Genomic DNA, 24,577 nt, shown 5'->3' with positions numbered 1-24,577 from the left:
GTACAATTGTGTATACGAAGTTTATCTCTTTTCCTGTATGTGGCGCTGTTGAAATATGCACCATACTGCCATTGCATTTTTACTAGTATTGCTAGCGATTAACACGAACAAAAGGCCTCGCGTGATCTTTTCATTGATTGGAAGTCTGACGTCATGTAATGACAGATCAGTGGACAGACAAACGCAGCGGAATTTTCCATAGCCTGGAGCATGGAGGTACATCTTTTAATTCCATGCCTGGAGTGAATGGTAAGGTACCTTCATTCCGCATCAGTTACTATAGATATCTGTAATACGAAGCCATTTGCACAAAATCCTGATGAAATTCATACACCGGTACCGGTAATAGCCTGGTTACCAAACCTATTATAGCTCCCGAGTCCTCTCCGAGAGGATGTAGGACTCGGGAGCTATAATAGGTTTGGTAACCAGGCTATACCGGTAATGCTATGGCTTGGTGAAAAAAATTGATGAAATAGAGTGGAAGCGAGTTATGGCAGCTTTTATTCTGTAGAAAAAGATCTACGTCCCCGCAACATATGAATATCACTAAATGCTTGCAGAATTTGCATCAATGACATATAATCCTATATATAATAATAGGATATAATAATATAACATATAACATATAATAAAATCCTCAAATTTGTATGTCCCAAGTTTCAACATCTTACCGATATTGGAGATGCAATTGCGCAAATCGAGCATATTTTTGCCTGAAAATCTCTGGCCTGTTACGCGTTAAACAGGGTTCAGTGACTTGGATCCCTTAGAAAAGGCTCGCGGTGATACTGGTCCTGTTGCGGCAGGAGATGTTTCTTTTTGAGCTCGCAAACACTTTCCTGTTGTTCTAATGTGGCAACAAGTTGATACTATACTGTAACAGTTCAGTATAAGACGTACAAAAGTGCACTATGTCCAGACGTCTCAAAAACCGGTCTACCAAATGAGGCAGGCGTGGTTTGGCGTGTCCTTTTGTGTCTTGCTTCGACGTATCCTCGATTACATAGTAGTTTAGAAGTAAAGTTTACAAGGAAAGGCTTAACTCTACTTCAGGCCTTATATAATAAAGACGCGTTTGTTCCAGACTTCGATATTCGACTATTTTCCATCGCAACACAGTTTTTTTCATTCAATTCGAGTGTTAAGTTTACGCCAAGAAAGAATTGCACTCCTCATTCATGTCGGCATGGAAACACGCGGGAATGAGCGAAGAACTACATTCGTTCATTTACCAGAAACACATAAACGAGCTATTGATTAAAAACCACTGTAGCAATAGCAGGTGATGGCAGACACTAACAACTATCCAAAGTTACCTGTGAGATAGACGGCAGCAGAGAGAAGTTTCCGCCAGCTGACACAGCCGAAGTAAAGATCGGTAATGATGGGTATGAAATTAGTACAATTGGGATACGCATGCGTTTCGCCCATGTCGGAAATTTCCACCCGTCCTCAAAATTAGGTCATGATCTGTCTTAGTTAATCATGTAAAAGCATGTTAAAGATACTGAAAATCGAGATTTGACCCAGTTGATTGTAATGGCTATTATATATTCACGTGTGATGTTTGGCCACTTATTCTAGCCCTTATTGTGTACTATTAATGTAGACATTTATGATTCATTCTGCATTCTTATATTGTAGTTTGTAGTTCCATACGGAAGTCTCTGTACTTTTTGTCCAGCCAGTCAGAAATGGTTTTCCGTAAAAGTGTATTTGGAACACGCGCGAACGTCCCTGCATCTTTCCTCATCTTGTCACGTGTGATGTTTGACCATTGCCTAGACAGTCCTCTTTGATTATCATGAATGGATTTTTCTCTGTTAGTAAGCCCACCGAAGGGTCTTAGTTTGACCATTTAATAGGTGCATCAAGTCAAAACCAGTCGGGCGTAGAGGATGACCTTTCAACTTTCAATTCCTTCTCCCAAATAACCTGTTCAACCTGTCGCACTGATTGTGATCATCATTCCTTTCAATGAATTCAGTGAGGCATATAGCGACCTATTTCACCCAATCAGTTCCAACGCTATCATTAGCTCGCCAACAAGCTCTCCTGAGTGATGATGGAATCGTGATGATAGTGAAATTAAGTGATGATAGTGGAATTCAGAAAAAAAGGTGGGTCAATAATTGGCCGGCCAGGTACCGAGCAAACAAAGGAGATTTTGGTGGGATGCAGTTTGACTTCATACCTTGTCCACCCCTGCCCTCAAAATACCGAGACCATTTTTTTAAAAACACGTTCCAGTTACCTTCATTATTTCTCAGTAAGAGTGAGAAACAAATTCAATTTTTGTGGCACCTGGCTGCTGTAATTGCCAATTTGACATTCAAACATTTAGACATTTTATTGCAATTAAACAAAAATGGGAAAGTGTTGAGAACCAGAGTCATATCTACAAAGCCAACAAGACGCTTTAAGATAATATCCATCTTAAAGTGTTGGTGTTTGCGGTGTGGCTCATAGTGTTCATAAACGGTGTCATGTGGCTCTTCGTTTTCATTTCTTCACATTTTCTTCTTCTCCTTTGGAATTGATTTTGGCAACGGTTATGCACAAGAACCACCTAATATCTGCTTAGAGAACCTCGGCTACCTAAACATTAATGGCACACCACATGCCCAATTACAGAGAAATACACGGACACAACCATATCATTCACTGCGAATATATTTAAAATCAGCGCCCACATAAACAATAGGCGCAGTCCTAGCCTATTTACCATATTCCGTGTTAGTTTCTATCAAAGCATGGGTTAGGATCTAAATGCCAGAAAGTGAATATGCTAATAAGAAGAATCTAAAGATCTCTCCTTCCAACCTTCCCCCTCTACAACTAAGAGTGCCCGCTCTTACTATTTCTAATACGTGTACTTCGCGGGCTCACATACACTATGAGAGGGCAAGGCTAGGAATTAACTGAGACGAACTTGTTATTGTTTTAAATGGGATAAGCACAATAGGATTTCAAAACGGACTCCAAACTCTAAATATCCCCGTCATTGCATGGGCAGCTGCCCTAAGGCACGGGTGCGAGGCACACCATGCCATAATCTTCGGCGTCGTTGGTCCAGTAGTCCTCCAGTGCAAAGCCGCTCTTCTCCGCCAGGCGGCGGATCTGGTGCAGGTTCCACTTGCAGCTCCAGTTCGGCCCGTCCAAGAATGAAAACTTCTCTCCACTCTGGAAGTCGAGGTTGAGGCCGAGTTTGCCTGAAGAAAAACCATTTTGTCAGTTACGCACCTCTTTGCACAGGAGATTGACAGTCCAGACACACACCTTGCAATTGGCAGTTACATTATAATAATGACATTAAACGATTTCGAAATGTCATCTTGGTGTCAGCCGCACTGTTCTAATTGTAAATAATAGTATTTACATTTCAGTGACTCACAAATTAAGCATTTTCTAGGACATCAAAACATCTTCCGATCATCTTAGGTAAATACTATTATATGTCTCCCACCCAAAGAAAAGAATGCCAGAAGAATATTGAAGAAAACTTGCCGACGAAACCAAAAAAAATCCCTTTACGCTTACACCTAAACGGCTCTCAGCACCTGCCAGTGAAAACGCTTTGTAGGTGACGGAAAATTCGATATCAAATTCATATCCAGAACTTACGGAAGTTCACGCGCTGTGCTGCGAGGCTCCTCCAGTACCCCGTGACATAGCTCGGAGTGTCCCCATCTGCCGGATTCTCCACGAAGTCGGTGATGAGCTCAAATTTCGCCGGATCCATGTCTCCATCGAAGTCCTGGAGTTGGGTACAAATATACCAAGTGTTGATGACACCGCGATATGAAACAGATTCCCCCTTCACGCACCTGCAAAGAAGCACCACCTCCACCTGCAACAAACAAATATCCACCTTCCTTTACCTTGTTCAGGCGACGGATGGGATTGTCCTTCTGAAAGGTCACCCATTGTTGACCGTAGGCCTTCAACAGAGACTCCCGATCCACGTTCATGTCAAGCCCCATCACGAAACGATCCTTGGCTACAAGTCAAAACACATCTAGTTGTTGGCGAACGAACACAGATTCAAGCGCAAATTCGGCGTCACCCTGACAACCTTATTTTTTAAGCTGTGGAAAACAGTCATGTTATTATAACGTATTAGCTTGTTTGTATATTAAAATCATCGTGCCTGGGTAACCAGAAGCCTTTATGGATCTATGCCCCCTACCAACTCTCCAAGCTTTCCTGGCTGCCCATTATGATCCCGCTCCCCAACCTCCTAAGCAAACATCTACATGATTTTACGTCTACAAATAAACGATGACTGCTTACCCGTTAATTGTGCCCGGATCTCCTTCATCATGTCCACCTGTTCGTAGATGGAGATGTTGCTGAAGCTGCTGCCCAGAAAAAGCAGCATCTTCGACTCCTTGCGGGTAGAAAGGTGACGGACCCCTTCCATGTAGAGTCCCCCGAAGGGTTCCGCCGTCAGTCCGTCGTAGTCGCGCTCCAGCTGCTTGCTGACCTCCTCGATGTGTTCTGTTAAAAGAAAAGAAAAGAAACATCTCAATTTTGGGGGACATAAAAACACACCAAACAGATTGTCCGTGTGATTCACAATTTTCTGTTTACCGCAGGGCAAATTGGGATGAAAAGCACAGTTCGCCTACTAGCGAAGATCAGTGACAGCAGATAAGCATCGGAACTGGTAGAGCAACATCACAGAGTGTTCCAATCGCCATTCCAATGCATGGACAGGAAAATGACAAGATGTCTTTCAAACATTTACGTTTATGGAACTTTGTTGATCCTCAGAGAATCGAGCGTATTTTTTGGCTGAAAATCTATCCTTGTAATTTGCATTAATCCGTGACCTGCGATATTCACCATGGCCCCTGAACTTCCCAGTGTCGAGAGGACACTGGCCGTATTCTAACCGATGATGCTCCTTTGAGCTCACAGGCTCGTTTGGCGATCTGTTTTCCTGGTGTGTGACACCAGCTAACGGCATACCATTGGACACGTCCACCGGTATGAACGTCAGTGTTCCGTGGCGCTTGAGCATGGCCTCTATGACCAGGCGGGTTTTGGACGAAGCGCCGCTGCCGAGCTCCATGAGGGTGACAGGGGAAGACGTCTTGGAGGCAATATCGTCGCTGTGACTCTGCAGCACGCTGTATTCCTTCTTCCATAGTGTGTACGTCTTAGATGTTGTCACCACTCTAAAAGAGAAGATTAGAAAGAGTCAGGCGAACCACGAAAGCAAAACAGGAGTCAATATGACTCTTGTAACATGACGAAGTACCAGGGAAACCAGGAAAGTTCTTCGATATCACAGCTTTCCATCCATAGCTTCTTGAATTACTAGCTAGGCTATAGTGCTGTACATGTATGCTGTTCAACCACAAACACTGTTACACCATTACAAAAAGAAAACGCTACAAAACGCATGGCCTTCTTGGTGAAGGTAATGATGAAAACACAATGAACACATACTCCTCATAAATCTCCGACCCTCTGGTGTCGTACAGATACCAGTAGGGCACGCGCTTGGGCTTAGAGGTGAGACCCGCCACAACGGGCATCAAGGCAGGAGGAACGTCACGAGTGATGACGTCGTTGTTCTCCTTGATGACGTCACCTATCTTCGGGGTAACACTGTCGTTCTCCTTTGTCACGTGACCGTTCTCCACGGTGCTATCTCCGTTGCTATGGTGACTCATTCTTTATTTCTGCAACATCAATTAAAAATGACCCATTCTGAAATTTTCTTTTTGAGCTCACAGACACTTTCCTGTTGTTCTAATGTGGCAACAAGTTGATACTATACTGTAACAGTTCAGTATGAGACGTAGAAAAAAGTGCACTATGTCTAGACGTCTCATAAACCGGATTACCAAATAATACAGGCGTGGTTTGGTGTGTCTTTTTATCTCGATGACATGGCGTTCATGGGTCAATGATTTCTATAGAACCAACACCATCTTAGGCCTAATGCCTAATGCCTGGATGTCTCAAAAACCGGTCTACCAAATGACACAGGCGTGGTTTGGTGTGTCTTTTTATCTCGATGACATGGCCTGCGTGGGTCAATGAGTTCTGTAGAACCAACACCATCTTAGGCCTAATGCCTAATGACAACATGAACGTTAGCCCCGACTAATGTTTTATTGCACTAACGTTAAGGAGATAATTAACAGTCTGTGAGGTCTTCATCAACACCCTACGACAAAACAATCAGACATAGCAGATTTCTCCCCCTTCAGAAAATGTGCAAACGTACGGATAGAGAAAATGACCAATCTATCCCAAATTCCGTGCTAGATCAGTAGAAAAACTACTATCCAAGCGACTATCGACTGTCAGTCAGATAGTGGATACCAATCAGATGAAGGTAACGTTTCTTTACAACCTCTCCCTTCACAGACAACTTTGGTCCGCGCTCATACTATAACGTTAATATTACCTCGCGGGCTAGTAGACACCAAGGTTTTGAGAGGGCAACACATCACTAACATGTTTAGGCCGCAGTCAGGAAAAAAAGCTGTGTTTCCGACTACGGTCCTAACAAATTAGGTTCAGTAGGCAGGGATTGTCCTTTTTTTATAGGTTTCAGTTAAATAGATACAACAAATATAGTTTAACGATGTAAAACTGAAAAAGCATCAGGACCGATGTTGTTTCCAGGGCCAGTCTCTGCATTTGCTTGTTGACCAGGATAGAAACTCAAACACAACTGACTTTATAATAAACGGCCGGTTCTAGAGCCCCTTCTTTCTAACAGGTATAGATCAGCTGTTCGGACACGACGCAGACACGTCAGTGAGCTCGTACGTCTGCGAACAGCTGGCCGGCCTCTCCCGAGGAAGAGTTTCAAATTGGCAAGAGTACAACAATACATTATTACGTTGTTACAATTGTGTATACCAAATTTACATATTTTCCCGTATGTGGCACTATTAAAATACGTTATTGACTTGAATGTAGAACCAGACTGTCATTGCCTGTGAACAAAAGGCCTCTCGGACCGCAGCGGAATTTTCCATAGCCTGGAGTGAATGCTATAAAGGTATCTTTATTCCGCACCAGTTACTCTATAGACATTTCTGCAATACGCAACATCTTGCACGAAATCCTGATGAAATTCATACACAGGTACCGGTAGTGCCATGGTTTGGTGAAAAAAAATAGAATGGGGGGGCGAGTTAGGGACCCTGTCTCTGCAATTCCCAGCCGTTTGCACAAAATCCTGATGAAATTCATACACCGGTACCGGTAGTGCCATGGATTGGTGGAAAAAATGGATGAAATAGAGTGGAAGCAAGTTATGGCAGCTTTTATTCTGTAGAAAAAGATCTACGTCCCCGCAACATTTGAATCTCACTAAATCCTTGCAGAATTCGCAACAATGACATATCAACTAATAAAATCCTTAAATTTGTATGTCCTAAGTTTGAACATTTTACAGATATTAATGATGCAATCGCGCAAATCGAGCATATTTTTGCCTAAAAAACTCTGGCTTGTTACGCGTTAAACGGGGTTCAGCGACCTACCTCTTGACTTGGACCGATCCCTTAAACAAGGCTCGCGGTGATACTGGTCCTATTGCGGCAGGAGATGTTTCTTTTTGAGCTCACAGACACTTTCCTGTTGTTCTAATGGACAAGAAGGTGATACCGTAACAGTACAGTATGAGACGTACAAAAAATGCACTATGTCTAGACGTCTCAAAAACCGGTCTACCAAATGACACAGGCGTGGTTTGGTGTCTTTTTTCCCCTTGACATGGCCTTCGTATAGGTCAATGATTTCTGTATTTGGAAGTTGGTTCATGTCAGGTAGAACCAACGCCATCTTTGGCCTCTCACACCGTAACAAATGAGACAACATGAACGTCAGCCCCGACTAATGTTTTATTGCACTAACGTTAAGGAGATAATTAACAGTCTGTGAAGTCTTCATCAAAGCCCTACGACAAAACAATCAGACATAGCAGATTTCTCCCCCTTCACAAAATGTGCAAACGTATGGACAGAGAAAACGACCGACCTATGCCAAATTCCGTGCAAGATTAGTAGAAAAACTACTATCCAAGCAGAGGTTAGGACCTAAGGAATCGACTGTCAGTCAGAAAGCGGATACGGATCAGAAGAAAGTAACGATTTCTTTACAACCTCTCCCTTCACTGACGACTTCTTCTTCCTCTACGTGACCGCTACCGTCATGTCGATCATTCTGTCACTTAGGGGAGAGGTCATCAGCCAAGAAGTCAGAAGAATTTAGAGGCTCTTGCCACAAATGTTTCGGTATATGTGGCTTCCACTGCTATTTGAGGTAAAAAGTTCCAGTCTTGTTCAGAAAGTTTGCTTTCTGATACTCCGCTTATACTATATGCACTATAAACATGTAGTATATTACACTATATAATGTCCTATTGCCTCTGCAGTCTGACAAGCTGTCGTCGTTGTAAATAGGATAAACAGAGTATGATTCTAAAACGGACCCCAAACTCTAAATACCCTGTCATTGCATGGGCACCCGCTCTACGGCACGGGTGCGAAGCACACCAGCCCACAATCTTCAGCGTCGTTGGTCCAGTAGTCCTCCAGTGCAAAGCCGCTCTTCTCCGCCAGGCGGCGGATCTGGTGCAGGTTCCACTTGCAGCTCCAGTTCGGCCCGTCCGAAAAGAAAAACTTCTCTCCACTCTGGAAGTCAAGGTTGAGGCCGAGTTTGCCTGAAAGGGAAGAACGGCGACCTTGTCAGGAACAGCAACATGTCTGTGAGGTCAACACCTGACATAAGCATAGAAAGTGAGCGAATACCCTCTATGGGACTCTCTATAGTGGTAACGGAATTTTGATATCATAGTCATATCCAGAACTTACGGAAGTTCACGCGCTGTGCTGCGAGGCTCCTCCAGTACCCCGTGACATAGCTCGGAGTGTCCCCATCTGCGGGATTCTCCACGAAGTCGGTGATGAGCTCAAATTTTGCCGCATCCATGTCTCCATCGAAATCCTGGAGTTGAGTACAAATATACCAAGTGTTATGACACCGCGATATGAAACAGATTCCCCTTGAAACAGATTCCCCCTTCACGCACCTGTCAAAGAAGCACCTGCAAAGAAGCACCACTTCTACCTGCAAGAAACAAATATCCACCTTCATTTACCTTGTTCAGGCGACAGATGGGATTGTCCTTCTGAAAGGTCACCCATTGTTGACCGTAGGCCTTCAACAGAGACTCCCGATCCACGTTCATGTCAAGCCCCATCACGAAACGATCCTTGGCTACAAACCAAAACACACCTGGTTGGCAAACGAACACAAATACATGTACAATCAAATCCAGCTAGACTTACAATTTCGTACCTTATACTGAATGTGGTCCACAGGTAAAATAAGATAAACGAAATGAAACTTGAAACTGTGTGTGCCAATCCAAGACAAGACAAGGAAGAGGAGTTACGTTACGCCCTCTATATACATGTACTAGTATTCATTGGGACGGCCTCCATCCCGGTTCTGATTCGGGACTCCAGTTTCAGCACCAAGGACATCGCCTGTGGACACCGCCTCTAGAATCTACCCACCCAGTAAGTCACTACAAACACCATATGCACGTAGGAGTTACGTACCTGTTAGCTGTGCCCGGATCTCCTTCATCAGGTCCACCTGTTCGTAGATGCAGGTGTTGCTGAAGCTGTTGCCCAGGAAAAGTATCACTTTCTGCTCCTGGCGGGTGGAGAGATATCGGAGTCCATCCACGAAGAGTCCCCCGAACGGTTCCACCGTCAGTCCTTCGTAGTCGCGCCCCAGCTGCTTGCCGACCTCCTCAATGTGTTCTGCATGCGGCAAGGTAAAAAAATCATTTTTTGGAATAGAAAAAGTCCTACTTTCAAATAGACTCTAAGCAATCCAAGTTTTTATTTGGTGGGTGTGGGGAAAAGACCGGAGTGGAAAGCGCAACTTAGCTTTTAGAAAAATCTAAACAGTATTACCTTTGGACACGTCCACCGGTACGAACGTCAGTGTTCCGTGGCGCTTGAGCATGGCCTCTATGATCAGGCGGGTTTTGGACGAAGCGCCGCTGCCGAGGTCGACTAGTACAACAGGGGAAGTCGCCTTGGAGGCAATGTCGTCGCTGTGCCTCTGCAGCACGCTGTATTCCTTCTTCCATACAGTGTACGTCTCAGATGTTGTCACCAATCTGAAAACAATGAAGAAGTAGAAAGGGAAAGAGTATGGGGCTCAGGCAGATCACGAAAGTAAACCAAGAGTCAATGTGACTCTCGGAACGTGACATACAGTGAAGGACCAATCATCTCAACTAGCGTCGTGGGATATCTTTTATACCAGAGCATGTTCAGAACAAGAGAGCATCTCCGAAACACGAATAACTGAGCCTGTATTGCCAAGGAAAGTCACCTTAACTTTAATGAATACTAGTAATCATTTCCCCTATATGAACAGAAACACTGCTTCTTGACGAAGGTAAATAATGAAAACACAATGGCAAATATACAAAAGTCACAGGTCTCTTTCTCTGCACTGGATACCCAGAGGGAAGGTGACCAATAGCATGCACTGGAAGTGCAGAGCTGAGCCTTTCCTAGCACGTTCATTTAGCACTGGAACACTAGTAGTACGGAGCCTGTAACTTTTGTAAACTTTGATGCAACACAATGAACACATACTCCTCAAAAATCTCCGACCCTCTAGTATCATACAGATACCAGTAGGGCACGCGCTTGCGCTTAGAGGTGAGACCCGCCACAACGGGCATCAAGGCAGGAGGAACGTCACGAGTGATGACGCAGTTTTTCTCCTTGATGACGTCACCTTTCTTCTCGGTGACGCTGCGTTTCGCCTTGGTGACGTCACCGTTGTCCACGGTGCTGACGCCGTTGCTATGGTGATTCATCTTTTCTTGCTGCAGCATCATGAAAAATTACAATTATAGCAAAATGTGTGGCGTTGTTAAAATAAGTTATCGACTTGAGTGTAGCACCATACTGCCCTTGCCTTTGTTCACATGTTAATACATTAATGAGATAATGATACATGTAAATGAATGAAAGATCTTTATTATATTTCACTCCACACAATGGTATGGATTAAATATATCGTTTTCTCTGGTGTTTCTTCTCCTTCTCCTACCATTCGGTCAAATGGATTCAACTCTGTCATTTTTTCATCCAAATGACCTGCAATTTGACATGACGATAGAGTGGGCTAATACCCCCTGGACGTTGTCTTCATTCCTTGATACAGGTTCAACTTCTCGGTTCTTAAAACAGTTGTACGTGTAAGAACAAGTGGAGCTTCAAACACATGGTTTATCGAGTTACATATGGAACATGCATCTTTCTTTTCTATCTAAATATCTAGAACCAGGGAACTTGCCTTGTCTACATTTAAATTATTTTTTTCTTTCGTTGTTATATAATGTACATTCCACGGTAAAAATGACACCCGTCTTCTATCTTATTTATGTTACAATGTTGGCATTTTTTGTTGCAAAGGAATGCGGATGTGTCTGCCTTTTTTCAACACGAGGTTGTGCGAAGCTATCCGAAGTTTTATGAATAATAAATGACCTGCGAACATGGGCCGCCGAATGCGATCGGTCTGTTGGCAAGCCGTTCGAGTGAAAAAGGACAGTGCTGAAAAGGCCAGTGCACTTCTACTTCTAATTTTATCTATCGTATTTTATGTGAAGAGGGACAATATGGCGCTGCAAAAAAAGTAATTAATTGTCCTAACAAGGCCACGTGAAAAAGGACAAGGTCACACACATTGTAGTTGGTACACATGCGTCTGGCTATTACCGTTTAATCATTTTGTGCACGGAGAGCGAAAAGATGGCTTTGTTCGCAAAAAAAAAATCATTCCATCCATGGAGGCCTTAATATCACATGATATTTTCCCATATTACGTGGTCCGATCATGGGCACACATTAGCTACTCTTTACCACACTACATGGGCTGCTGGAAACGGGCCAAGTAGTCTGTCAAGGCAAGAAGGTTAAATACCTTCGTCAAGGGAATGAGTTGCATTTATGTAAGGGAATTTCCACCTACACAGTGATGGTGAGGCATAATCCTTTTTTTAATCTAATGCGGCTCAAATTATTCAATCGTTCAATATTTGCCCAATTGTTCCAACAAGAAAGAGAGTCTTGATGCTTGTGGAGTTAGACGAAAATTCTGAGTCTCTTTCTCCCGTCAAATTAATACCAGAAATATAATAACCGAAGTTACCTTTGATGTGAGCAGAAGTCTGCAAACCATCAGACCCAGTCTGAAACCTTCAGTTTAGTGCCTAGCTTGCAATACGAGGCCGGTGTTGTCTGGTTCAGTAGTGTACCCTTTTGTCTGGATTTCACATAACGTTAACTTAGATGATTACCGTATTATGTACGGGTAAGTGAAGATATGATCTGGATTCAATAGTAAGCCTATTCAGAGGCCCAATGACGAAGACAATGTTGCTAGCTGAAGCCATGAGCGTGTTGTGTTGTGTTGTATTTGGCTTTTTCTCCTCTTCTTGTCTGTCGATTTTCTAGTAAGCAATAGACTACTGGAAATTAATTTGCTTTTTTGCTGGGACTGCTGGGTCATTTTCCAGTAGAAAGGAGGTCTTTTATAGGACACACGGTATAGTGAGCCAATGTGCAAGGACAATGCATAATGACTAGGCTGTAAATGTTGGTGTGTCAGAATACATTTATCTACTGAACCAAATGGGGTGACTGAAGCGACCTCTTTTAATTAGAGCAAAACCATGACAGCTCAACGTTGTGTTTTGTATTTCTAATGTACTACAAAAATGTTTCCAACTTCAAACGCCATGAAAACTTCATTTGCCTGGTCGGCTGGGAGTAGGGAGGGAGTAACCTTGAAGATGTTTGAACCTTGTTGAGGGTCAAATTTAACACAAGTTTAACTCAAGTTTGATTCGCAAAGAAAGGTGCTGATCTTCAGCCAACCATAGTTGATTGGCAGTGGGGCTAGCCAGAAGATCACCAAGTACCAGCTAAACCTCCTGGGACACATCTCTAGAGCTACATGTACACCCACCCAGGAAGTGATCAAACTGGTTACCTCAGCTCCAGATCCAACTTGGAGGCGCCCTAGAGGCCGTCCCAGGAGCAGATGGGGGGACCAAGTTTTCAATGTGCTGGACAGTTTAGGGGTCAGCAGAACTGACTGGAGAGCTTTGGTCGAAAACAGAACCTTCTGGAGGGACATGTCTGCAGCCGCCATGAATCTTCCTTGATGCTTGTGGTTGATTGATTGATTGTCATTGTTGGGAGATTATCTGACCTTGGCGGTCAGCCAAATGAACTGACTTCAGCCACCTTGGAATTTTCCATCCATGCATGTGACTTTTCAGGGTTAAAATTTAAAAATACTGTAAACTTCAAGCACCACGAAAACTTCCTTTTCCCTCCCCACAAAGATAAATGAATTTACAGTATGTTGGACCTAAACATTCAACTCTAATGCAAGTTTACAGATTCTGAAATGTTTATATTACTATTTGACATTCAGACTATTGAAATAAAGCAGAAAGTTTCTTCAATAAATCCACAATGCAACAATTACAATTCCATAAGTCTTTTTAATCTCTTCTTTGCCACTTCACTGATAAACATACAATAGCTACAAAGTGCTTTTTACATACATTATGTACATCAAATGTAAACTTAGCATCATGCCTTCAGTGTAAAAAAACATTAGGACCATAGCTCTACAGTGATTTTTATTATACCTCTCTCTCAGTAAAATACATTTATGGATTATAAACAGTGGCAGTTATACATGTTGACCCTGCTACATTAACATGCTTTTGTTCTGGGTGTGAAACCAATTAGAATTTCAACAATATGAAGATAGAAATGAAATGCGATGCCAGAGCAGAGGGGCATATTTTCTATCACAAGTATCATAGATTCACTTTATAATACACACAATAAGACTAACATAGTGTTATAGCACATCTTGTCATTTTGCATGTATGTATTTGACTGTATGGCATCAATGAAATGTTCCAGTTTTACTCCCCATAGATATATCTATAACCAGTTGATTACACTAAGGTCTCATGCTGTAGTTTGTGCCATCCTATGACCCATGACACTCGGCCCGTTTTGTTTGGAGGCTGCCAGTTTCTCCCGCATGTACTGCGCCATGCCGGGCAGACGGGCAAAGTAGTTCCTGGCCAGCGTGTGCTTGTGCTGGGCCTTGTGGATGAACACTGGGCCGTATTGCTGGAAGAAGATGGTACAATCATCAGTATCCTGTCATATATAATCACATAACAATTATACAGCTATAGAATATAATGGTATTACACTGTAGTTACAAAAGTGAGTAACATTACAACATATATTGTCACTACATATATGTATGCATGTGTTATAGACACAAACAAAGCTGAAACCGGACTCATAAGGGCAAATGAAGTTAGGGTCTTCATCATGAACATCACTAAATCTAAAAACTTCTAGGCAGATATTTCCACCTGTTGCAGAGTCATTGAGAAAACAATGCAAAAGCTGAAATGCAAGGCTTAAGGCCAATTATGATCATATTTTCCAGCTGCCTATGCTGTACCCAGAGTAATTGTTCGAGAGAACCTAACTTAAAGAAAATAAGACCTACTTCTTCCAGGTCGTCGAGGACCTTGTGAGCGGAGGCCTCCTCCTTGGTGAGGAGGATACAGTTCCATGGCGACCACTCCTCCGTCTTGTCCCAGCGCACCAGCACCAGGTCGTACAGGTCGTCCCACGCACTCAGGATGCTCTGGGAACTCCACACGTTCTCCACCAGGTACTGCAGGTCAGCCTCCTGAAGGGGCACAGGGGAACCGTCAAACTGGGGTTCATGCCATTTCACCATTTCCTTATATCTATAGACTAACATACTTTGTTATGCCTTCATATATGCTAATTAACTGTAGCCAGGACCAAGTCCTTGCCAGGACAGATTAGGTTCAACATAAGATTGATTACTGGTAGCCACAGAAGACATTGGCCACCCCCATAATAACACAGTGTTATCATCATCTCTTGATATGGAAGGATGCCTACATGTAGATTATCTTGGACACAAACCTGTTATGTATACAATATCTCCTGAGTGTGCATTCTGATTACTGTTATGTTAAAATTAAAGAGCATCAAGTTTTAGTGAAGAAATAAAGAAATAGATTAATAAAAAGTCGGACCTGCAGCAGGAAAGCGATGCGTGATCCGTCGCCGTAGGCCTCCTCGGACCTGCGCAGCTGCTTGAGCATGGTGCGGTAGATACTGAAGTCCTGGCGCTGTCGGGCGTCGTTGTCCAGCTTCTGGCACTTGCGGCACTTGCCGACCAGACGGGTGTTGGAGGACATGGGGAACTCCATGGACGGCTTGTAGCTGCCACAGCTGGGACAGAAGTAGATGTTCTTCCGCAGGGACATCGGGTCCTGGGGCACCTTTGGGTGGAAAGAGATTCAATGTGATGAAGGGTATCGAGAGGGAACAAGCTAGCACACATGCAGAAGACATGTTTGTACAAAAAATTTATAGCTTCAACGATGAAAGCACAACTCACCTTGAGTAGCCTGGCAGCCTCTGCGTTGAAGGTAGGAGTCTTGATATACTGGAGGAACAGAGTGGAGATGCGTTTCCTCAGACCCTCCATGTTGGAGTCCTTCACTCCCCTCATCAGGAGGTCTGCCTCACGGTCAATCAGCTCAATAATCTCCTGGGTTAGCTTACAGTTGTGCTCCTATAGGGGAAAACATCAACATTTTAGGGGATATTCGTTTCTTTGATATTTTTGGAGGAAAGCTTGAATCTGACAACATTCACTCCCTCAATCTGTGTACACAAATGCATGAATGGTGAACTTCTGGATTATTGAGTAGTTTCTTTTCTTTGCCTTTAAGTGTAATCACAACTGGTAGTGTAGCATGTCAAAACATGATTTCAACATATTCTACATTTGCTAGCAAATGTCTGCCCCTTAACCAAACAAGTAGCTCACCTTAACAGTGTGCTTGAGTGTCAGTAGCACATCCAGTCTCTCGTCCTGTGTCAGGTACTTCATGTTGATGGAGTTGTAGATGTCCCTCAGTTCCCGCGCACGCTGCGTGTACGGTGTGTCCATCTCCGTGATCTTCCCGTCAAACGCTCGCCACTTCTTGGGTCCAGCAGCCTGTAGGAAAAGTTACAGCACAGCTTGGAACTTGGTCCTTTCTTACGTGAGCTGTACTATAGCTTTGAGTTTGTACATTGGTAGCTATAAAGACCTGCATGAAGCTAAATGCAGACTGCTACAATCTGTTTTAATGGCCTGTTAATAGCAATAGTTTCCTAGTCCTGACTAACCTGATCCAGGAAGTTCTGTATGCTCCTCTCCTTGTTCTCCTTGGCTGCATCAATCTTGTGCCTGTCGATTGCAGAGATGAGCTGTGTCTCCTGGTCCAGCAGTGCACACAGGCGCGCCTTCCTCTCTGCACCCGAGTAGTTTTCGTCTATAAAGGCAAGCTCTTCCTGTCTCCATTCTGAAAAACAGAGGTGGGCAAAATAGTTTGACATTATTGACTTGTCATGATTTTTATGACACTAACAATTGAAGAAAATGTAAATGGTGCAAAAGACACGATGTGAGAAGCCTAACAAGCTATTGGAAGTAAAATTTGACAAATATAACCAAGCGTCACACTAAGACAAGGTCACAAGTTCTATATTTCAAGTATGGTGCAAACGTTACTGATGCCCAATTAGCCAAAGAATGATGGACTCACTTTCTAGAGCAGCATAAAGCAGGTCGAAGTCCTCCTTAGTCTTGGGGTTCATCCTGCGCTCAAACTCCTTCCTGATGCGCTGCTCCTTCTCCCGCTTCTTGCGGATCTCCTCCTGGCGTTCCCACTCCAGTCGACGCGCCTTGTCCTCCCGCAGACGCTGCACGATGTTCTTGGCCTGCCAGCGGCGGAAGTACGCCTGCAGCACGATCACCTGTGGGACAGAAGGGCAGGTCAGTCTCTGTTCAGTCTGCTGTCTTAGCGTCATGTTGAACAAATACTCTTGATACAGAAGGGCAGATCTGCATCAGCTCTTCCTACAGTAAATGTGCATTCCTGCTGATGTGCAGATGTCATCTGGTAATAGGTTGTACTTACGGCCTCCAGGCGGATCTTGTGGTACTCCTCAGCAGTCTGGTAGCGCCCGGGAAGCATCAGCTTGTCCTGCATGTTACTGACGTAACACCCCACCTTGGTCATCTGGGTGGACGTGTGGTTGGTCGTCTGCTGAACTCTGTTCTTCTGAAACACTGAGGGGAGAAAGAAAAGTAGAACTTTATGCATTGGTAGTCAAATTACCAACTAAAATTGAACGTGAAAAATAGTAGTTTTATGCTACTACTTACTGTAAGGATAATCCTAACATCTCACACAAGTCTTTAATTGGTGGTATACCTTGTGCATCACCTAGCAATCTACATAGGAAGTACAGAAAAAGGAATCTCCCAAACAAGATTCGATTACAGTATACATGTATGAGACTCCCACCTGTCTGTGTGTCCCTACAGAACTTCTGTACATCACTGACTGACGTGGTCCTGCCCATGGTCTGTGCTGAGGCATGATGGTACTCCACTCCTGACAGTTTATGTCTGTACCCGCCCAGGTACGGCTTTCTCCTGGTCGGCCGCTCAATCTCAACAACCACATCCTGCAGCTTGCCATCATCTGCAAGGATTACAATGTTATGACATAAGGATCTGCCATAGCATTCCATCTGAGCATTTTGAGTGCTTGATCCACAGTGCAACAAATTCTATGCTTGGCTCAATAGCATCTCCACTTTCAATTGTCATGTTTAATTAAAGCTTGGTTAAAACTTAGAAGGAAATTGCTCCACATCTGAATAATGTGATACAAAATCCAAGTTTAAGAAAATCCAACAAGGAGAATAAGTACATAAAATCATGATACAAGATCAGTGTATGTACACCTGGCCTTGACTTGATCAGTTGTATTTGTAAATGTTATGACAGTGTACAATATAGTTGTTTTGTATTGTGAGCTTCTTATAAGGTCAGATGAAGGCACATCAGAAAGAAGAAGAGGCAGACTCAAGTCCAGCATGGCTGTGACGTACCTTGAGGCACCCTGACAGTGAGGATGTCTGGCATGACATACTCCGGTTTGGGGCGGATAGATTTGATGGGTGTGTTGACAGGGTCGGCTGAGGAGATCTCCAGTTGGATGGTGGCGTTGGGACCGACGCCCAGCTCTCCAAGGGTGGTGGAGTCTGGGATCTTCTTACCTGTACAAGACACATAGGTAATGATATCCAGACATGCCGTACTCATACTGTTCATATCAATACTGAATACTTGCTTCTCCATACTTTGGATTGCACCTATTTACATTCATAGTGATAATGAAGAAGAAGATATCAGCCAAATATTCTTCGACTAATTCTTGCAGAAAAAAATGCAATCTACCAGTATGGGTGACAAAAGTGGGTACCATACCATTAAGAGTGATGAGGATGAGTTCTGCAGGCATCCTGAGCTCCACACTGAAGTGATCTTTGAGCTGTAACATGGTCTGACTCAGGGCACAGGCTAGCGTCGTCACATGGCCACTGGGCATCAGGACAAACTTCACTGTGGGAACAACAGCAGAGTCAATAACATGTAGGTCTTGAGTACCAAGAAATGGTTTAACACATTTTAAATAAGTAACAGTTACTGTTACTTGTCTTTAAGCATTTGGTCTATGGCTTCAAGCATTTGGTCTATAGCTAGATACAAATCTCCATATATTATATCACAGATGTCCCAACCTGTAGCTGTAGCATCAGCGCTCGTTGCCAAGGGAACGGGTGAGACTGCGTGGGGGTCCACGTGGTGAACCTCTGCCGTGGGGACTGTTGCCATGGCGATGTTCTCCCTGGAGGGGGTGGGGGCGACAGGGATCTGTCCTGGCTCAGGGGTGGGGGTGGGCTCCACCTTCTGTTCCTTCACTTCTTCTGCATTTGCAAGGAGAGGGATGTATTCAAATATTTATGGAATGCATAATGAAATGCACATCTTTGCCTAGTTCATTCTTCTTGAAATAATTCTTTCATCTCGAAACACCAAGTATACTAGTCTTATAAGTTATACTTTCAGTTTCAATCAAATTCTGCGCCCTCAGTTTCACTTCATGAAATAATTGATAAAATCTGACTGCCTGTACAAAAACAAAAAACACATATTCTAGGATCATATGGAAACTTATGTATACCGGTAGTCTTAATTAGTGTACAGCTTGTATGTTCATGGGCTAGATACTGAATCTGAAAACATAACCAAGGAAACACTGACAGTAGAAGATTATTGAACTAAACAAAGTACATCTGTTAGTAATAATCTTACCCAGCTCAGGTGCAGGGGCTTCCTCTGCAGCTGTTTCTTCAGCTGTGGTGTCTGCTGGTTCTGCTGTGGACTCTGCTGTCTGCTCTGCTTCAGGGTCAGCTGCTGTCTCTGCTGCAGGTTCTGCTGCTGTCTCTGCTGGCTGTTCCTGCGGCTGGGCTGTGTCATCTGCTGCTTCTGCTGCTGCTGTCTCGGCCCCATCCTCTGCTGCAGGGGCTTCTGAATGTGGAAAGAAATTTACTATCAATTCCTATCCCTATTTATCTGTTCTCTATCAATTCTATGTGCTTGTTTTGTATCGCTTATTTTGTACTTCTTTTTTGCTTGATTGTCGGTTGACAAAAAGAATTCTGCTTGATTGTTAAACTTTCCAAATTCAAGAATCTAACACTTCATTTTAAGTAAATCGGCCAGTATAGCCAACATTCAGCATAACACACAAGCTTTGCCGGCAGGTGGCAACAGTTGTGTTTATCTTACATTGAATGACTTATAGTTAACTCCTGTAAGCAGTACCCTTGAATCCGTACCCTTAAGTCACAAAACAGTAAGCATCACGAATGCCAGTTATTTGAATCTGTAAGTTTTCCTGTGTCCTAACCTGCAGGTTGTGCTGGCTCCTCCGTGTCTGTCTGTTCAGCCTCTGCCTTCCCCTCAGCCTGCTCCTGAGGTTCAGTCTGTGGTTCTTCCGTCTCCCCAACGGCTGCGGCCGCACTCTCCTCTTGGTCAGCCATCTTGAGAAAATCTGCACAAGGAGTCTGATTTTAGATATCATAACCATCAATGTATAAAATTTGGCACACTGTCCATTGGGAACTACTTCTAAATCCTAAGGTGGATACGTAAAATGTCTGATCAGAACGCGTACAACTTATTTTTGTCCTTGGTGATTTCCATACGCCCCCCTCCCACTCTAGCACAACCTCTCCATTTTTACTTAGTTTTCAAACATTACAATTTCTAGTGAACATATTAATAGTATTGGGAATAGCTTCACTCACCTCTTGAATGTTTTATGTACAGCGGCCTACTTCTGTTTCTTTTTACAAAGACACCCCAGATGATATTTTTCTCTTCTCAACTCGTCTCAAATCACGGCAGCTAAAGTGTTATGGTGATGCCGCTGTTTGCTGACGTCACACCGTAACTAAGGCACAAAGAATATACCGACGTCGTTGTAACAGCTGCTCTGATTGGTTATGCGGGACAGCTTTTGTAACAATTAACCAATAGGAGATAGCGTACTGCGAAATGTTTGCTCGGTAATGATCGGTAATTTCCGTGTCCGATATTCGGCCTTTCTCGCCAGCCGTCGGAAAGTTTCGCTAGATTGCCATAACAACAGAAACAAAGATGGCGCCGAAGTTCTGAAAAGAAGTTCTCTTACTTGATATGAAAAACTAAGAAAACCGCGAATATATCGTCAAACAAAGCACCGCACAGGATTACCGACCAAAGTTCATGATATAGACATTCCATAGAACAGCCGACAAGGTAAGTTTTCTGAATGTCTACCGTCTTTTTGCTCTATTTGAAAAAGTAGTTTACCGAGTGCTGAGTCCAGATTGACAGTCTTTCTACTTTTGTTGTGAAAAATGGCGAGTTAAGATCGTGTTTCCTTCAGCTTACAATGCATCCGAAAAGCAAGTGCGTAGTTAGTAAATTTTGTGAAAAATTGAAGGAACTAGAAAATGGCAGACAACAGAACGTCTTTTCGATGAGAAACGAGATTTACTGAGGTGTCCGAGCTAGTGCGAAGGAGGGAGGGGGGCGGAAACCACTGGTATTTGTGGGTTTAGACTTTAGTTCAACTTATGTAAAAAGCGAGAGGCTTTTATCTTCTTGGTTATTTCTAAACATATATTTCAATGCATTGACAGTCCCTCTTCATAGATTTTTTGTGGTCAAGAATATATAATAGTTTAATGTCATTTCACAGGTAAGGTACAGTATTTCTTAACAGGTGGACGCAAAAGTGTGTCTTTTAAACATCTCGAGATTAGTGCATCTAAAAGAAACAGAAAAGTGGATTGGAAAGGTCTAAACACCAGAAACTCATATCTGTTGTTTTATTGCTTTATCAAACCAAGGACATTATACACACAACGTGTATAATGTCCTTGATCAAACGTATTATGGATTCTATTTTCAACACAATGTGTTATTTTACATAGATGTTGATTAGGGCAAGGAGGTTGAACCTCCTTAATTAGAGTGATGATGAATGAAAGACAAATGTTTGATTGCTGTACAGATGGCGCACATGAATGGTACAAATGGACACACAAACGGCGCCCGGCCCCGTAACTCGAGGAACGGAGTGAACGGCGTCCCCAGACTCCCGCCCATCCCCACAAACTCCACCGCCCTGACAGCCAATGGGAGGGACTTCAGCAAGAGCAAGCTGATGACATACAGACGGAGCGAACAGATGCAGTCCCTGCTACAGGGCATCTTGTAAGTCAGACAGTACTGTACACATTTACAACAGCCTATGCCAGTGTATGTAGTCATGATTGTCAGCAAATATATATGATTCTATAAGTATACTATATGTGTATTATATTCAAAGTACCGTTAAGGTAATGATTATGTTATATGGTATGATTGATGCTGCTTTGTGTTATCAGTGAGCAGCTTAAACTGATTGATTTAATCAATCAAAACCTGTAACTCATAAACTGTGTGCAATTGCATGTGTGATGATCAGAATCTCTTCATTAGAAGTGTTAAATTCCTGGTTACCTGACTGTCTTTCAGGCAAGAACAGGCAGTCAAGGCCCAACAGGACACTGTTGACAACTTGAGAAGATATCCGCCCTCTCCACCCCCTCCTGAGATACCAGACTCGGTAATTCTAAGGCTTTGATATATTATGTTGATTGATTGATCTCAATATATTTAGCTTGCTTCAATGCTATATTCTGGCTGTGAAGTAATGTCATGAATAGTGGTGGCCCTTGACATGAACACATTTCTATTCTGTGCTTCAGCTAGTAGTGCAGTTATTGTATATTTATGTAGAAACTAGCTGCTCAGATATGCTCACTTGCCTAGTTTTTCTGGATAATGCAATTTCTCTATCTGGCTCTTGTTGTTAACACTGTCACACGCTTGGTAGTTAAAGGATCAAGCTCTAGTTGAGGTGAGTACTGCCTGAATTTTCACTCCTCTATGATGTAAGGACTTTTAAGTGATAAGTACTGTTAAATGTACCACATATTGATAAGAATGGGTTTGCTGTACTTTGATGATCTTTGGCATAGTCTGATAAATGTATTAATATTTTCTTGAGAAGTTGTGTGCTCCCATCACTGATTTCTAACTGCTGACTTCATCTTTATTTCTTTCAAAATCCATTGCTATGGCAACAGATGTCGAGTGCAGAGAGAAAAGTCCGAGTAAGTAGAACAAGTTTTGTTTCAGAGTGATTGAATTTTGTATCTATAGGTCAGAACTTGGTATCAACAAATGTCTGTTTCATACCATGTATTTGTTCTGTTGATAAAGGATTTTATGAAGCATGTTGACCTATTTCTGATACTACATGTATAAATAAATAGTAGACATCACATAGTACAGCCTTTTATGTTTTTTTGTGGTTTAATGTTCAGAGTATTCTAAAACTTCTTACAGATTTGAACTTAGTGCAAGATCATGATATAATTTGCTTAAACTGTCCTTTTCCTGTTCTATAGCAAAACTACATCTACCTGAGAAAGTGTGTAGAGAATGGCCCGGTGGTGCCGCTGCAGCAGGAGTGGTTGGACTCCATCCTGTCTATGGTGCCACAAAGATTACAGAGTACTCCCTTCAGTAGGGAGAAGATCCAGACACTTTTCTCAGAAGTAGACAAAGACTACCAGGCCAGCATGAAGAAATCTATGGGTAAGTTATATGTATGGCTCGGTATCTCATATAGCACTGGTCTGGGAATATCCTCAGAAGCACTTTTATTGCAGCACTGTTGTAACATCGTTTTACTTTAAATTTTGAAATTTTTACATAGAAAATATGGTACACATTGACCAGATGGTATGATAGCCACCATAAAGATAAATTTTCCATAGTTACAATTTTGTGTCATAATTGTATGAATAATCTATGATTTATGATTGTGAATCAACTATTGACATGACAATTGAAATGGGTTGATAAGCTGAACATTACAGAAGTTTCTATCCCTTTTTAAGACGTTTTAAGTTTTTTCCTTATGCAGTCCAACAAGTTCTGGTGAAACCAGGAGTCAAAGGTCTGGACCAGGAGGTGTCCGGGCCGCCGCCACAGGAGCCCACGGGGCTAGACTACTCTTCTCCATGGAGAGACACGTACAACGCTGCCAAGGCCAACATAGACAAGAACCTCCACATCCTGCACCCCTCCATGCAGACTGTACTCAAGCTGTGTCAGGACATGCTCGGGCACATGATCCTCATAGACCTGTCAGAGTGAGTATTATCTACAGTTCTGCTTACCTGTCCCCCTAAATAAGTCTTTGCCTAGTTTTTGACTCTAAGGCTGCTGTCCTTGGTACTGACATCCTGGTGTCTATAGTTCTACTCATCAGTCCCCCAAGATACTAGTAAGTCTTTGCTTAGCTTTTGACTCTATTTCAAAGCATGATTATCTTTGACAATCTTTGCAATTCCATAACATATCAAGACATGAGGTCAAAGGTGTCTGGAAATTTCCAGGTAACCAGGATTCTTAGGCTAGGGAATGTTTTCTTAATGTGTGTTTCGCTCCTTGCAGGTCCAGAGGGCCGTATGAGTGTGAACACCTGAAGAACAACGTGATCCTTGAGCTAGAGAAGGCTGAGGAGAAGCTGATGCACATCTGGTACCCCAAGGTGGTGGGGATCTACGCTAACGACGACATCCTGGCGGGGATCCGGGCCGACAGACAGGACTCCTTCTTCAACTGTGTGACCACGCTCTTGTCCAATCAGGTAGGTACAGTATGAAGGAATAACTGCTGCAGCTGTGGTGGTGTTTACTACATACTGTACCCAACTGATGGGGGGATCGTAGACCAGGGGTGTAGAGGGATGCTCTTTTGCAAGTATTGAGATATTTGAAGTATTTCAAAGTCACTTCTCCCCCATGAACTCATCACACTCCCATTCTGTTGCAATGAACTCAAAGACACTGCAAACTCTTAATCTCACTGTGCCACAAATTTTTAGTGT

At 43.1% G+C, this 24,577-nt stretch overlaps 5 protein-coding genes across 9 annotated transcripts in view; 1 reads left to right on the top strand and 4 right to left on the bottom strand.

Annotated features, from left to right (window-relative positions):
• Positions 1-1,436, bottom strand: part of LOC109470839 (histidine N-alpha-methyltransferase-like) — a 5,858-nt gene extending 4,422 nt beyond the window's left edge. Inside the window, exon 1 of the mRNA XM_019769930.1 lies at positions 1,320-1,436. Coding sequence (XP_019625489.1) covers positions 1,320-1,421 — 102 coding nt within the window. The 5' untranslated portion in view covers positions 1,422-1,436. The remainder of the gene's footprint in view (positions 1-1,319) is intronic.
• Positions 1,437-2,660: 1,224 nt separating this feature from the next.
• On the bottom strand, positions 2,661-5,693 carry LOC109470891 (histidine N-alpha-methyltransferase-like). Its single transcript, XM_019769985.1, has 6 exons — positions 5,461-5,693; positions 4,978-5,186; positions 4,297-4,503; positions 3,885-4,003; positions 3,628-3,760; positions 2,661-3,215 (listed from the first exon to the last, which is right to left on the bottom strand). The coding sequence occupies exons 1-6, from the start codon at positions 5,685-5,687 to the stop codon at positions 3,025-3,027; spliced, it is 1,086 nt and encodes a 361-aa protein (XP_019625544.1). The 5' UTR covers positions 5,688-5,693; the 3' UTR covers positions 2,661-3,024.
• A 2,722-nt stretch (positions 5,694-8,415) lies between these two features.
• LOC109469240 (histidine N-alpha-methyltransferase-like) lies at positions 8,416-10,891 on the bottom strand. The gene is made up of 6 exons (XM_019767712.1): positions 10,698-10,891; positions 9,969-10,177; positions 9,606-9,812; positions 9,140-9,258; positions 8,853-8,985; positions 8,416-8,701 (listed from the first exon to the last, which is right to left on the bottom strand). Exons 1-6 carry the CDS (start codon positions 10,889-10,891, stop codon positions 8,511-8,513), a joined length of 1,053 nt encoding a protein of 350 aa, XP_019623271.1. The 3' UTR covers positions 8,416-8,510.
• A 2,670-nt stretch (positions 10,892-13,561) lies between these two features.
• Positions 13,562-20,526, bottom strand: LOC109470175 (IQ and ubiquitin-like domain-containing protein). Of its 4 annotated transcripts, none has more exons than XM_019768987.1 (15): positions 20,391-20,526; positions 19,991-20,147; positions 19,393-19,608; positions 18,819-19,004; positions 18,505-18,639; positions 18,126-18,293; positions 17,534-17,713; positions 17,144-17,295; positions 16,769-16,979; positions 16,350-16,525; positions 16,006-16,176; positions 15,571-15,747; positions 15,203-15,451; positions 14,638-14,823; positions 13,562-14,243 (listed from the first exon to the last, which is right to left on the bottom strand). In XM_019768987.1, the coding sequence occupies exons 2-15, from the start codon at positions 20,121-20,123 to the stop codon at positions 14,076-14,078; spliced, it is 2,508 nt and encodes an 835-aa protein (XP_019624546.1). In that variant the 5' UTR covers positions 20,124-20,147; positions 20,391-20,526; the 3' UTR covers positions 13,562-14,075. The 4 variants fall into 4 exon arrangements, with proteins under 4 accessions (XP_019624546.1, XP_019624538.1, XP_019624565.1 ...); XM_019768979.1 differs by having other exon boundaries at positions 19,991-20,134; XM_019769006.1 differs by having other exon boundaries at positions 19,393-19,605; positions 19,991-20,134.
• Positions 20,527-20,709: 183 nt separating this feature from the next.
• LOC109469841 (dynein heavy chain 12, axonemal-like) overlaps positions 20,710-24,577 on the top strand; it is a 42,156-nt gene continuing 38,288 nt past the window's right edge. For both annotated transcript variants that reach the window (XM_019768588.1, XM_019768579.1), the window contains exons 1-7: positions 20,710-20,883; positions 21,644-21,846; positions 22,150-22,240; positions 22,764-22,790; positions 23,088-23,277; positions 23,609-23,837; positions 24,142-24,337. In XM_019768588.1, the coding sequence (XP_019624147.1) occupies positions 21,644-21,846; positions 22,150-22,240; positions 22,764-22,790; positions 23,088-23,277; positions 23,609-23,837; positions 24,142-24,337 (936 nt within the window). In that variant the 5' untranslated portion in view covers positions 20,710-20,883. The remainder of the gene's footprint in view (positions 20,884-21,643; positions 21,847-22,149; positions 22,241-22,763; positions 22,791-23,087; positions 23,278-23,608; positions 23,838-24,141; positions 24,338-24,577) is intronic.

The sequence above is a fragment of the Branchiostoma belcheri genome, unplaced genomic scaffold (genome assembly GCF_001625305.1).
Source record: "Branchiostoma belcheri isolate BF01 breed outbred unplaced genomic scaffold, Haploidv18h27 scaffold10, whole genome shotgun sequence".
Lineage (NCBI taxonomy): Eukaryota > Metazoa > Chordata > Leptocardii > Amphioxiformes > Branchiostomatidae > Branchiostoma > Branchiostoma belcheri.
This window is presented reverse-complemented; position numbering and strand designations above follow the sequence as displayed.

What these genes read in the sequence shown, in the direction of transcription:
- LOC109470891 (XM_019769985.1), bottom strand. Translation starts at nt 5,687, where the DNA reads ATGAGTCACCATAGCAACGGAGATAGCACCGTGGAGAACGGTCACGTG. An exon ending in GGGTCGGAGATTTATGAGGA is followed by an intron (nt 5,187 to 5,460) that starts GTATGTGTTCAT and finishes CTTCTCTTTTAG; the next exon opens with AGTGGTGACAACATCTAAGA. An exon ending in ACCGGTGGACGTGTCCAATG is followed by an intron (nt 4,504 to 4,977) that starts GTATGCCGTTAG and finishes TTCTTTTAACAG; the next exon opens with AACACATCGAGGAGGTCAGC.
- LOC109469240 (XM_019767712.1), bottom strand. Translation starts at nt 10,891, where the DNA reads ATGAATCACCATAGCAACGGCGTCAGCACCGTGGACAACGGTGACGTC. An exon ending in CGCGTGCCCTACTGGTATCT is followed by an intron (nt 10,178 to 10,697) that starts GTATGATACTAG and finishes CATTGTTTTCAG; the next exon opens with ATTGGTGACAACATCTGAGA. An exon ending in CCATCTGTCGCCTGAACAAG is followed by an intron (nt 8,986 to 9,139) that starts GTAAATGAAGGT and finishes ACTCAACTCCAG; the next exon opens with GATTTCGATGGAGACATGGA.
- LOC109470175 (XM_019768987.1), bottom strand. Translation starts at nt 20,123, where the DNA reads ATGGCTGACCAAGAGGAGAGTGCGGCCGCAGCCGTTGGGGAGACGGAA. An exon ending in GGAGCCAGCACAACCTGCAG is followed by an intron (nt 19,609 to 19,990) that starts GTTAGGACACAG and finishes TTCCACATTCAG; the next exon opens with AAGCCCCTGCAGCAGAGGAT. An exon ending in TACAGAACTTCCTGGATCAG is followed by an intron (nt 16,177 to 16,349) that starts GTTAGTCAGGAC and finishes CTTTTCCTACAG; the next exon opens with GCTGCTGGACCCAAGAAGTG.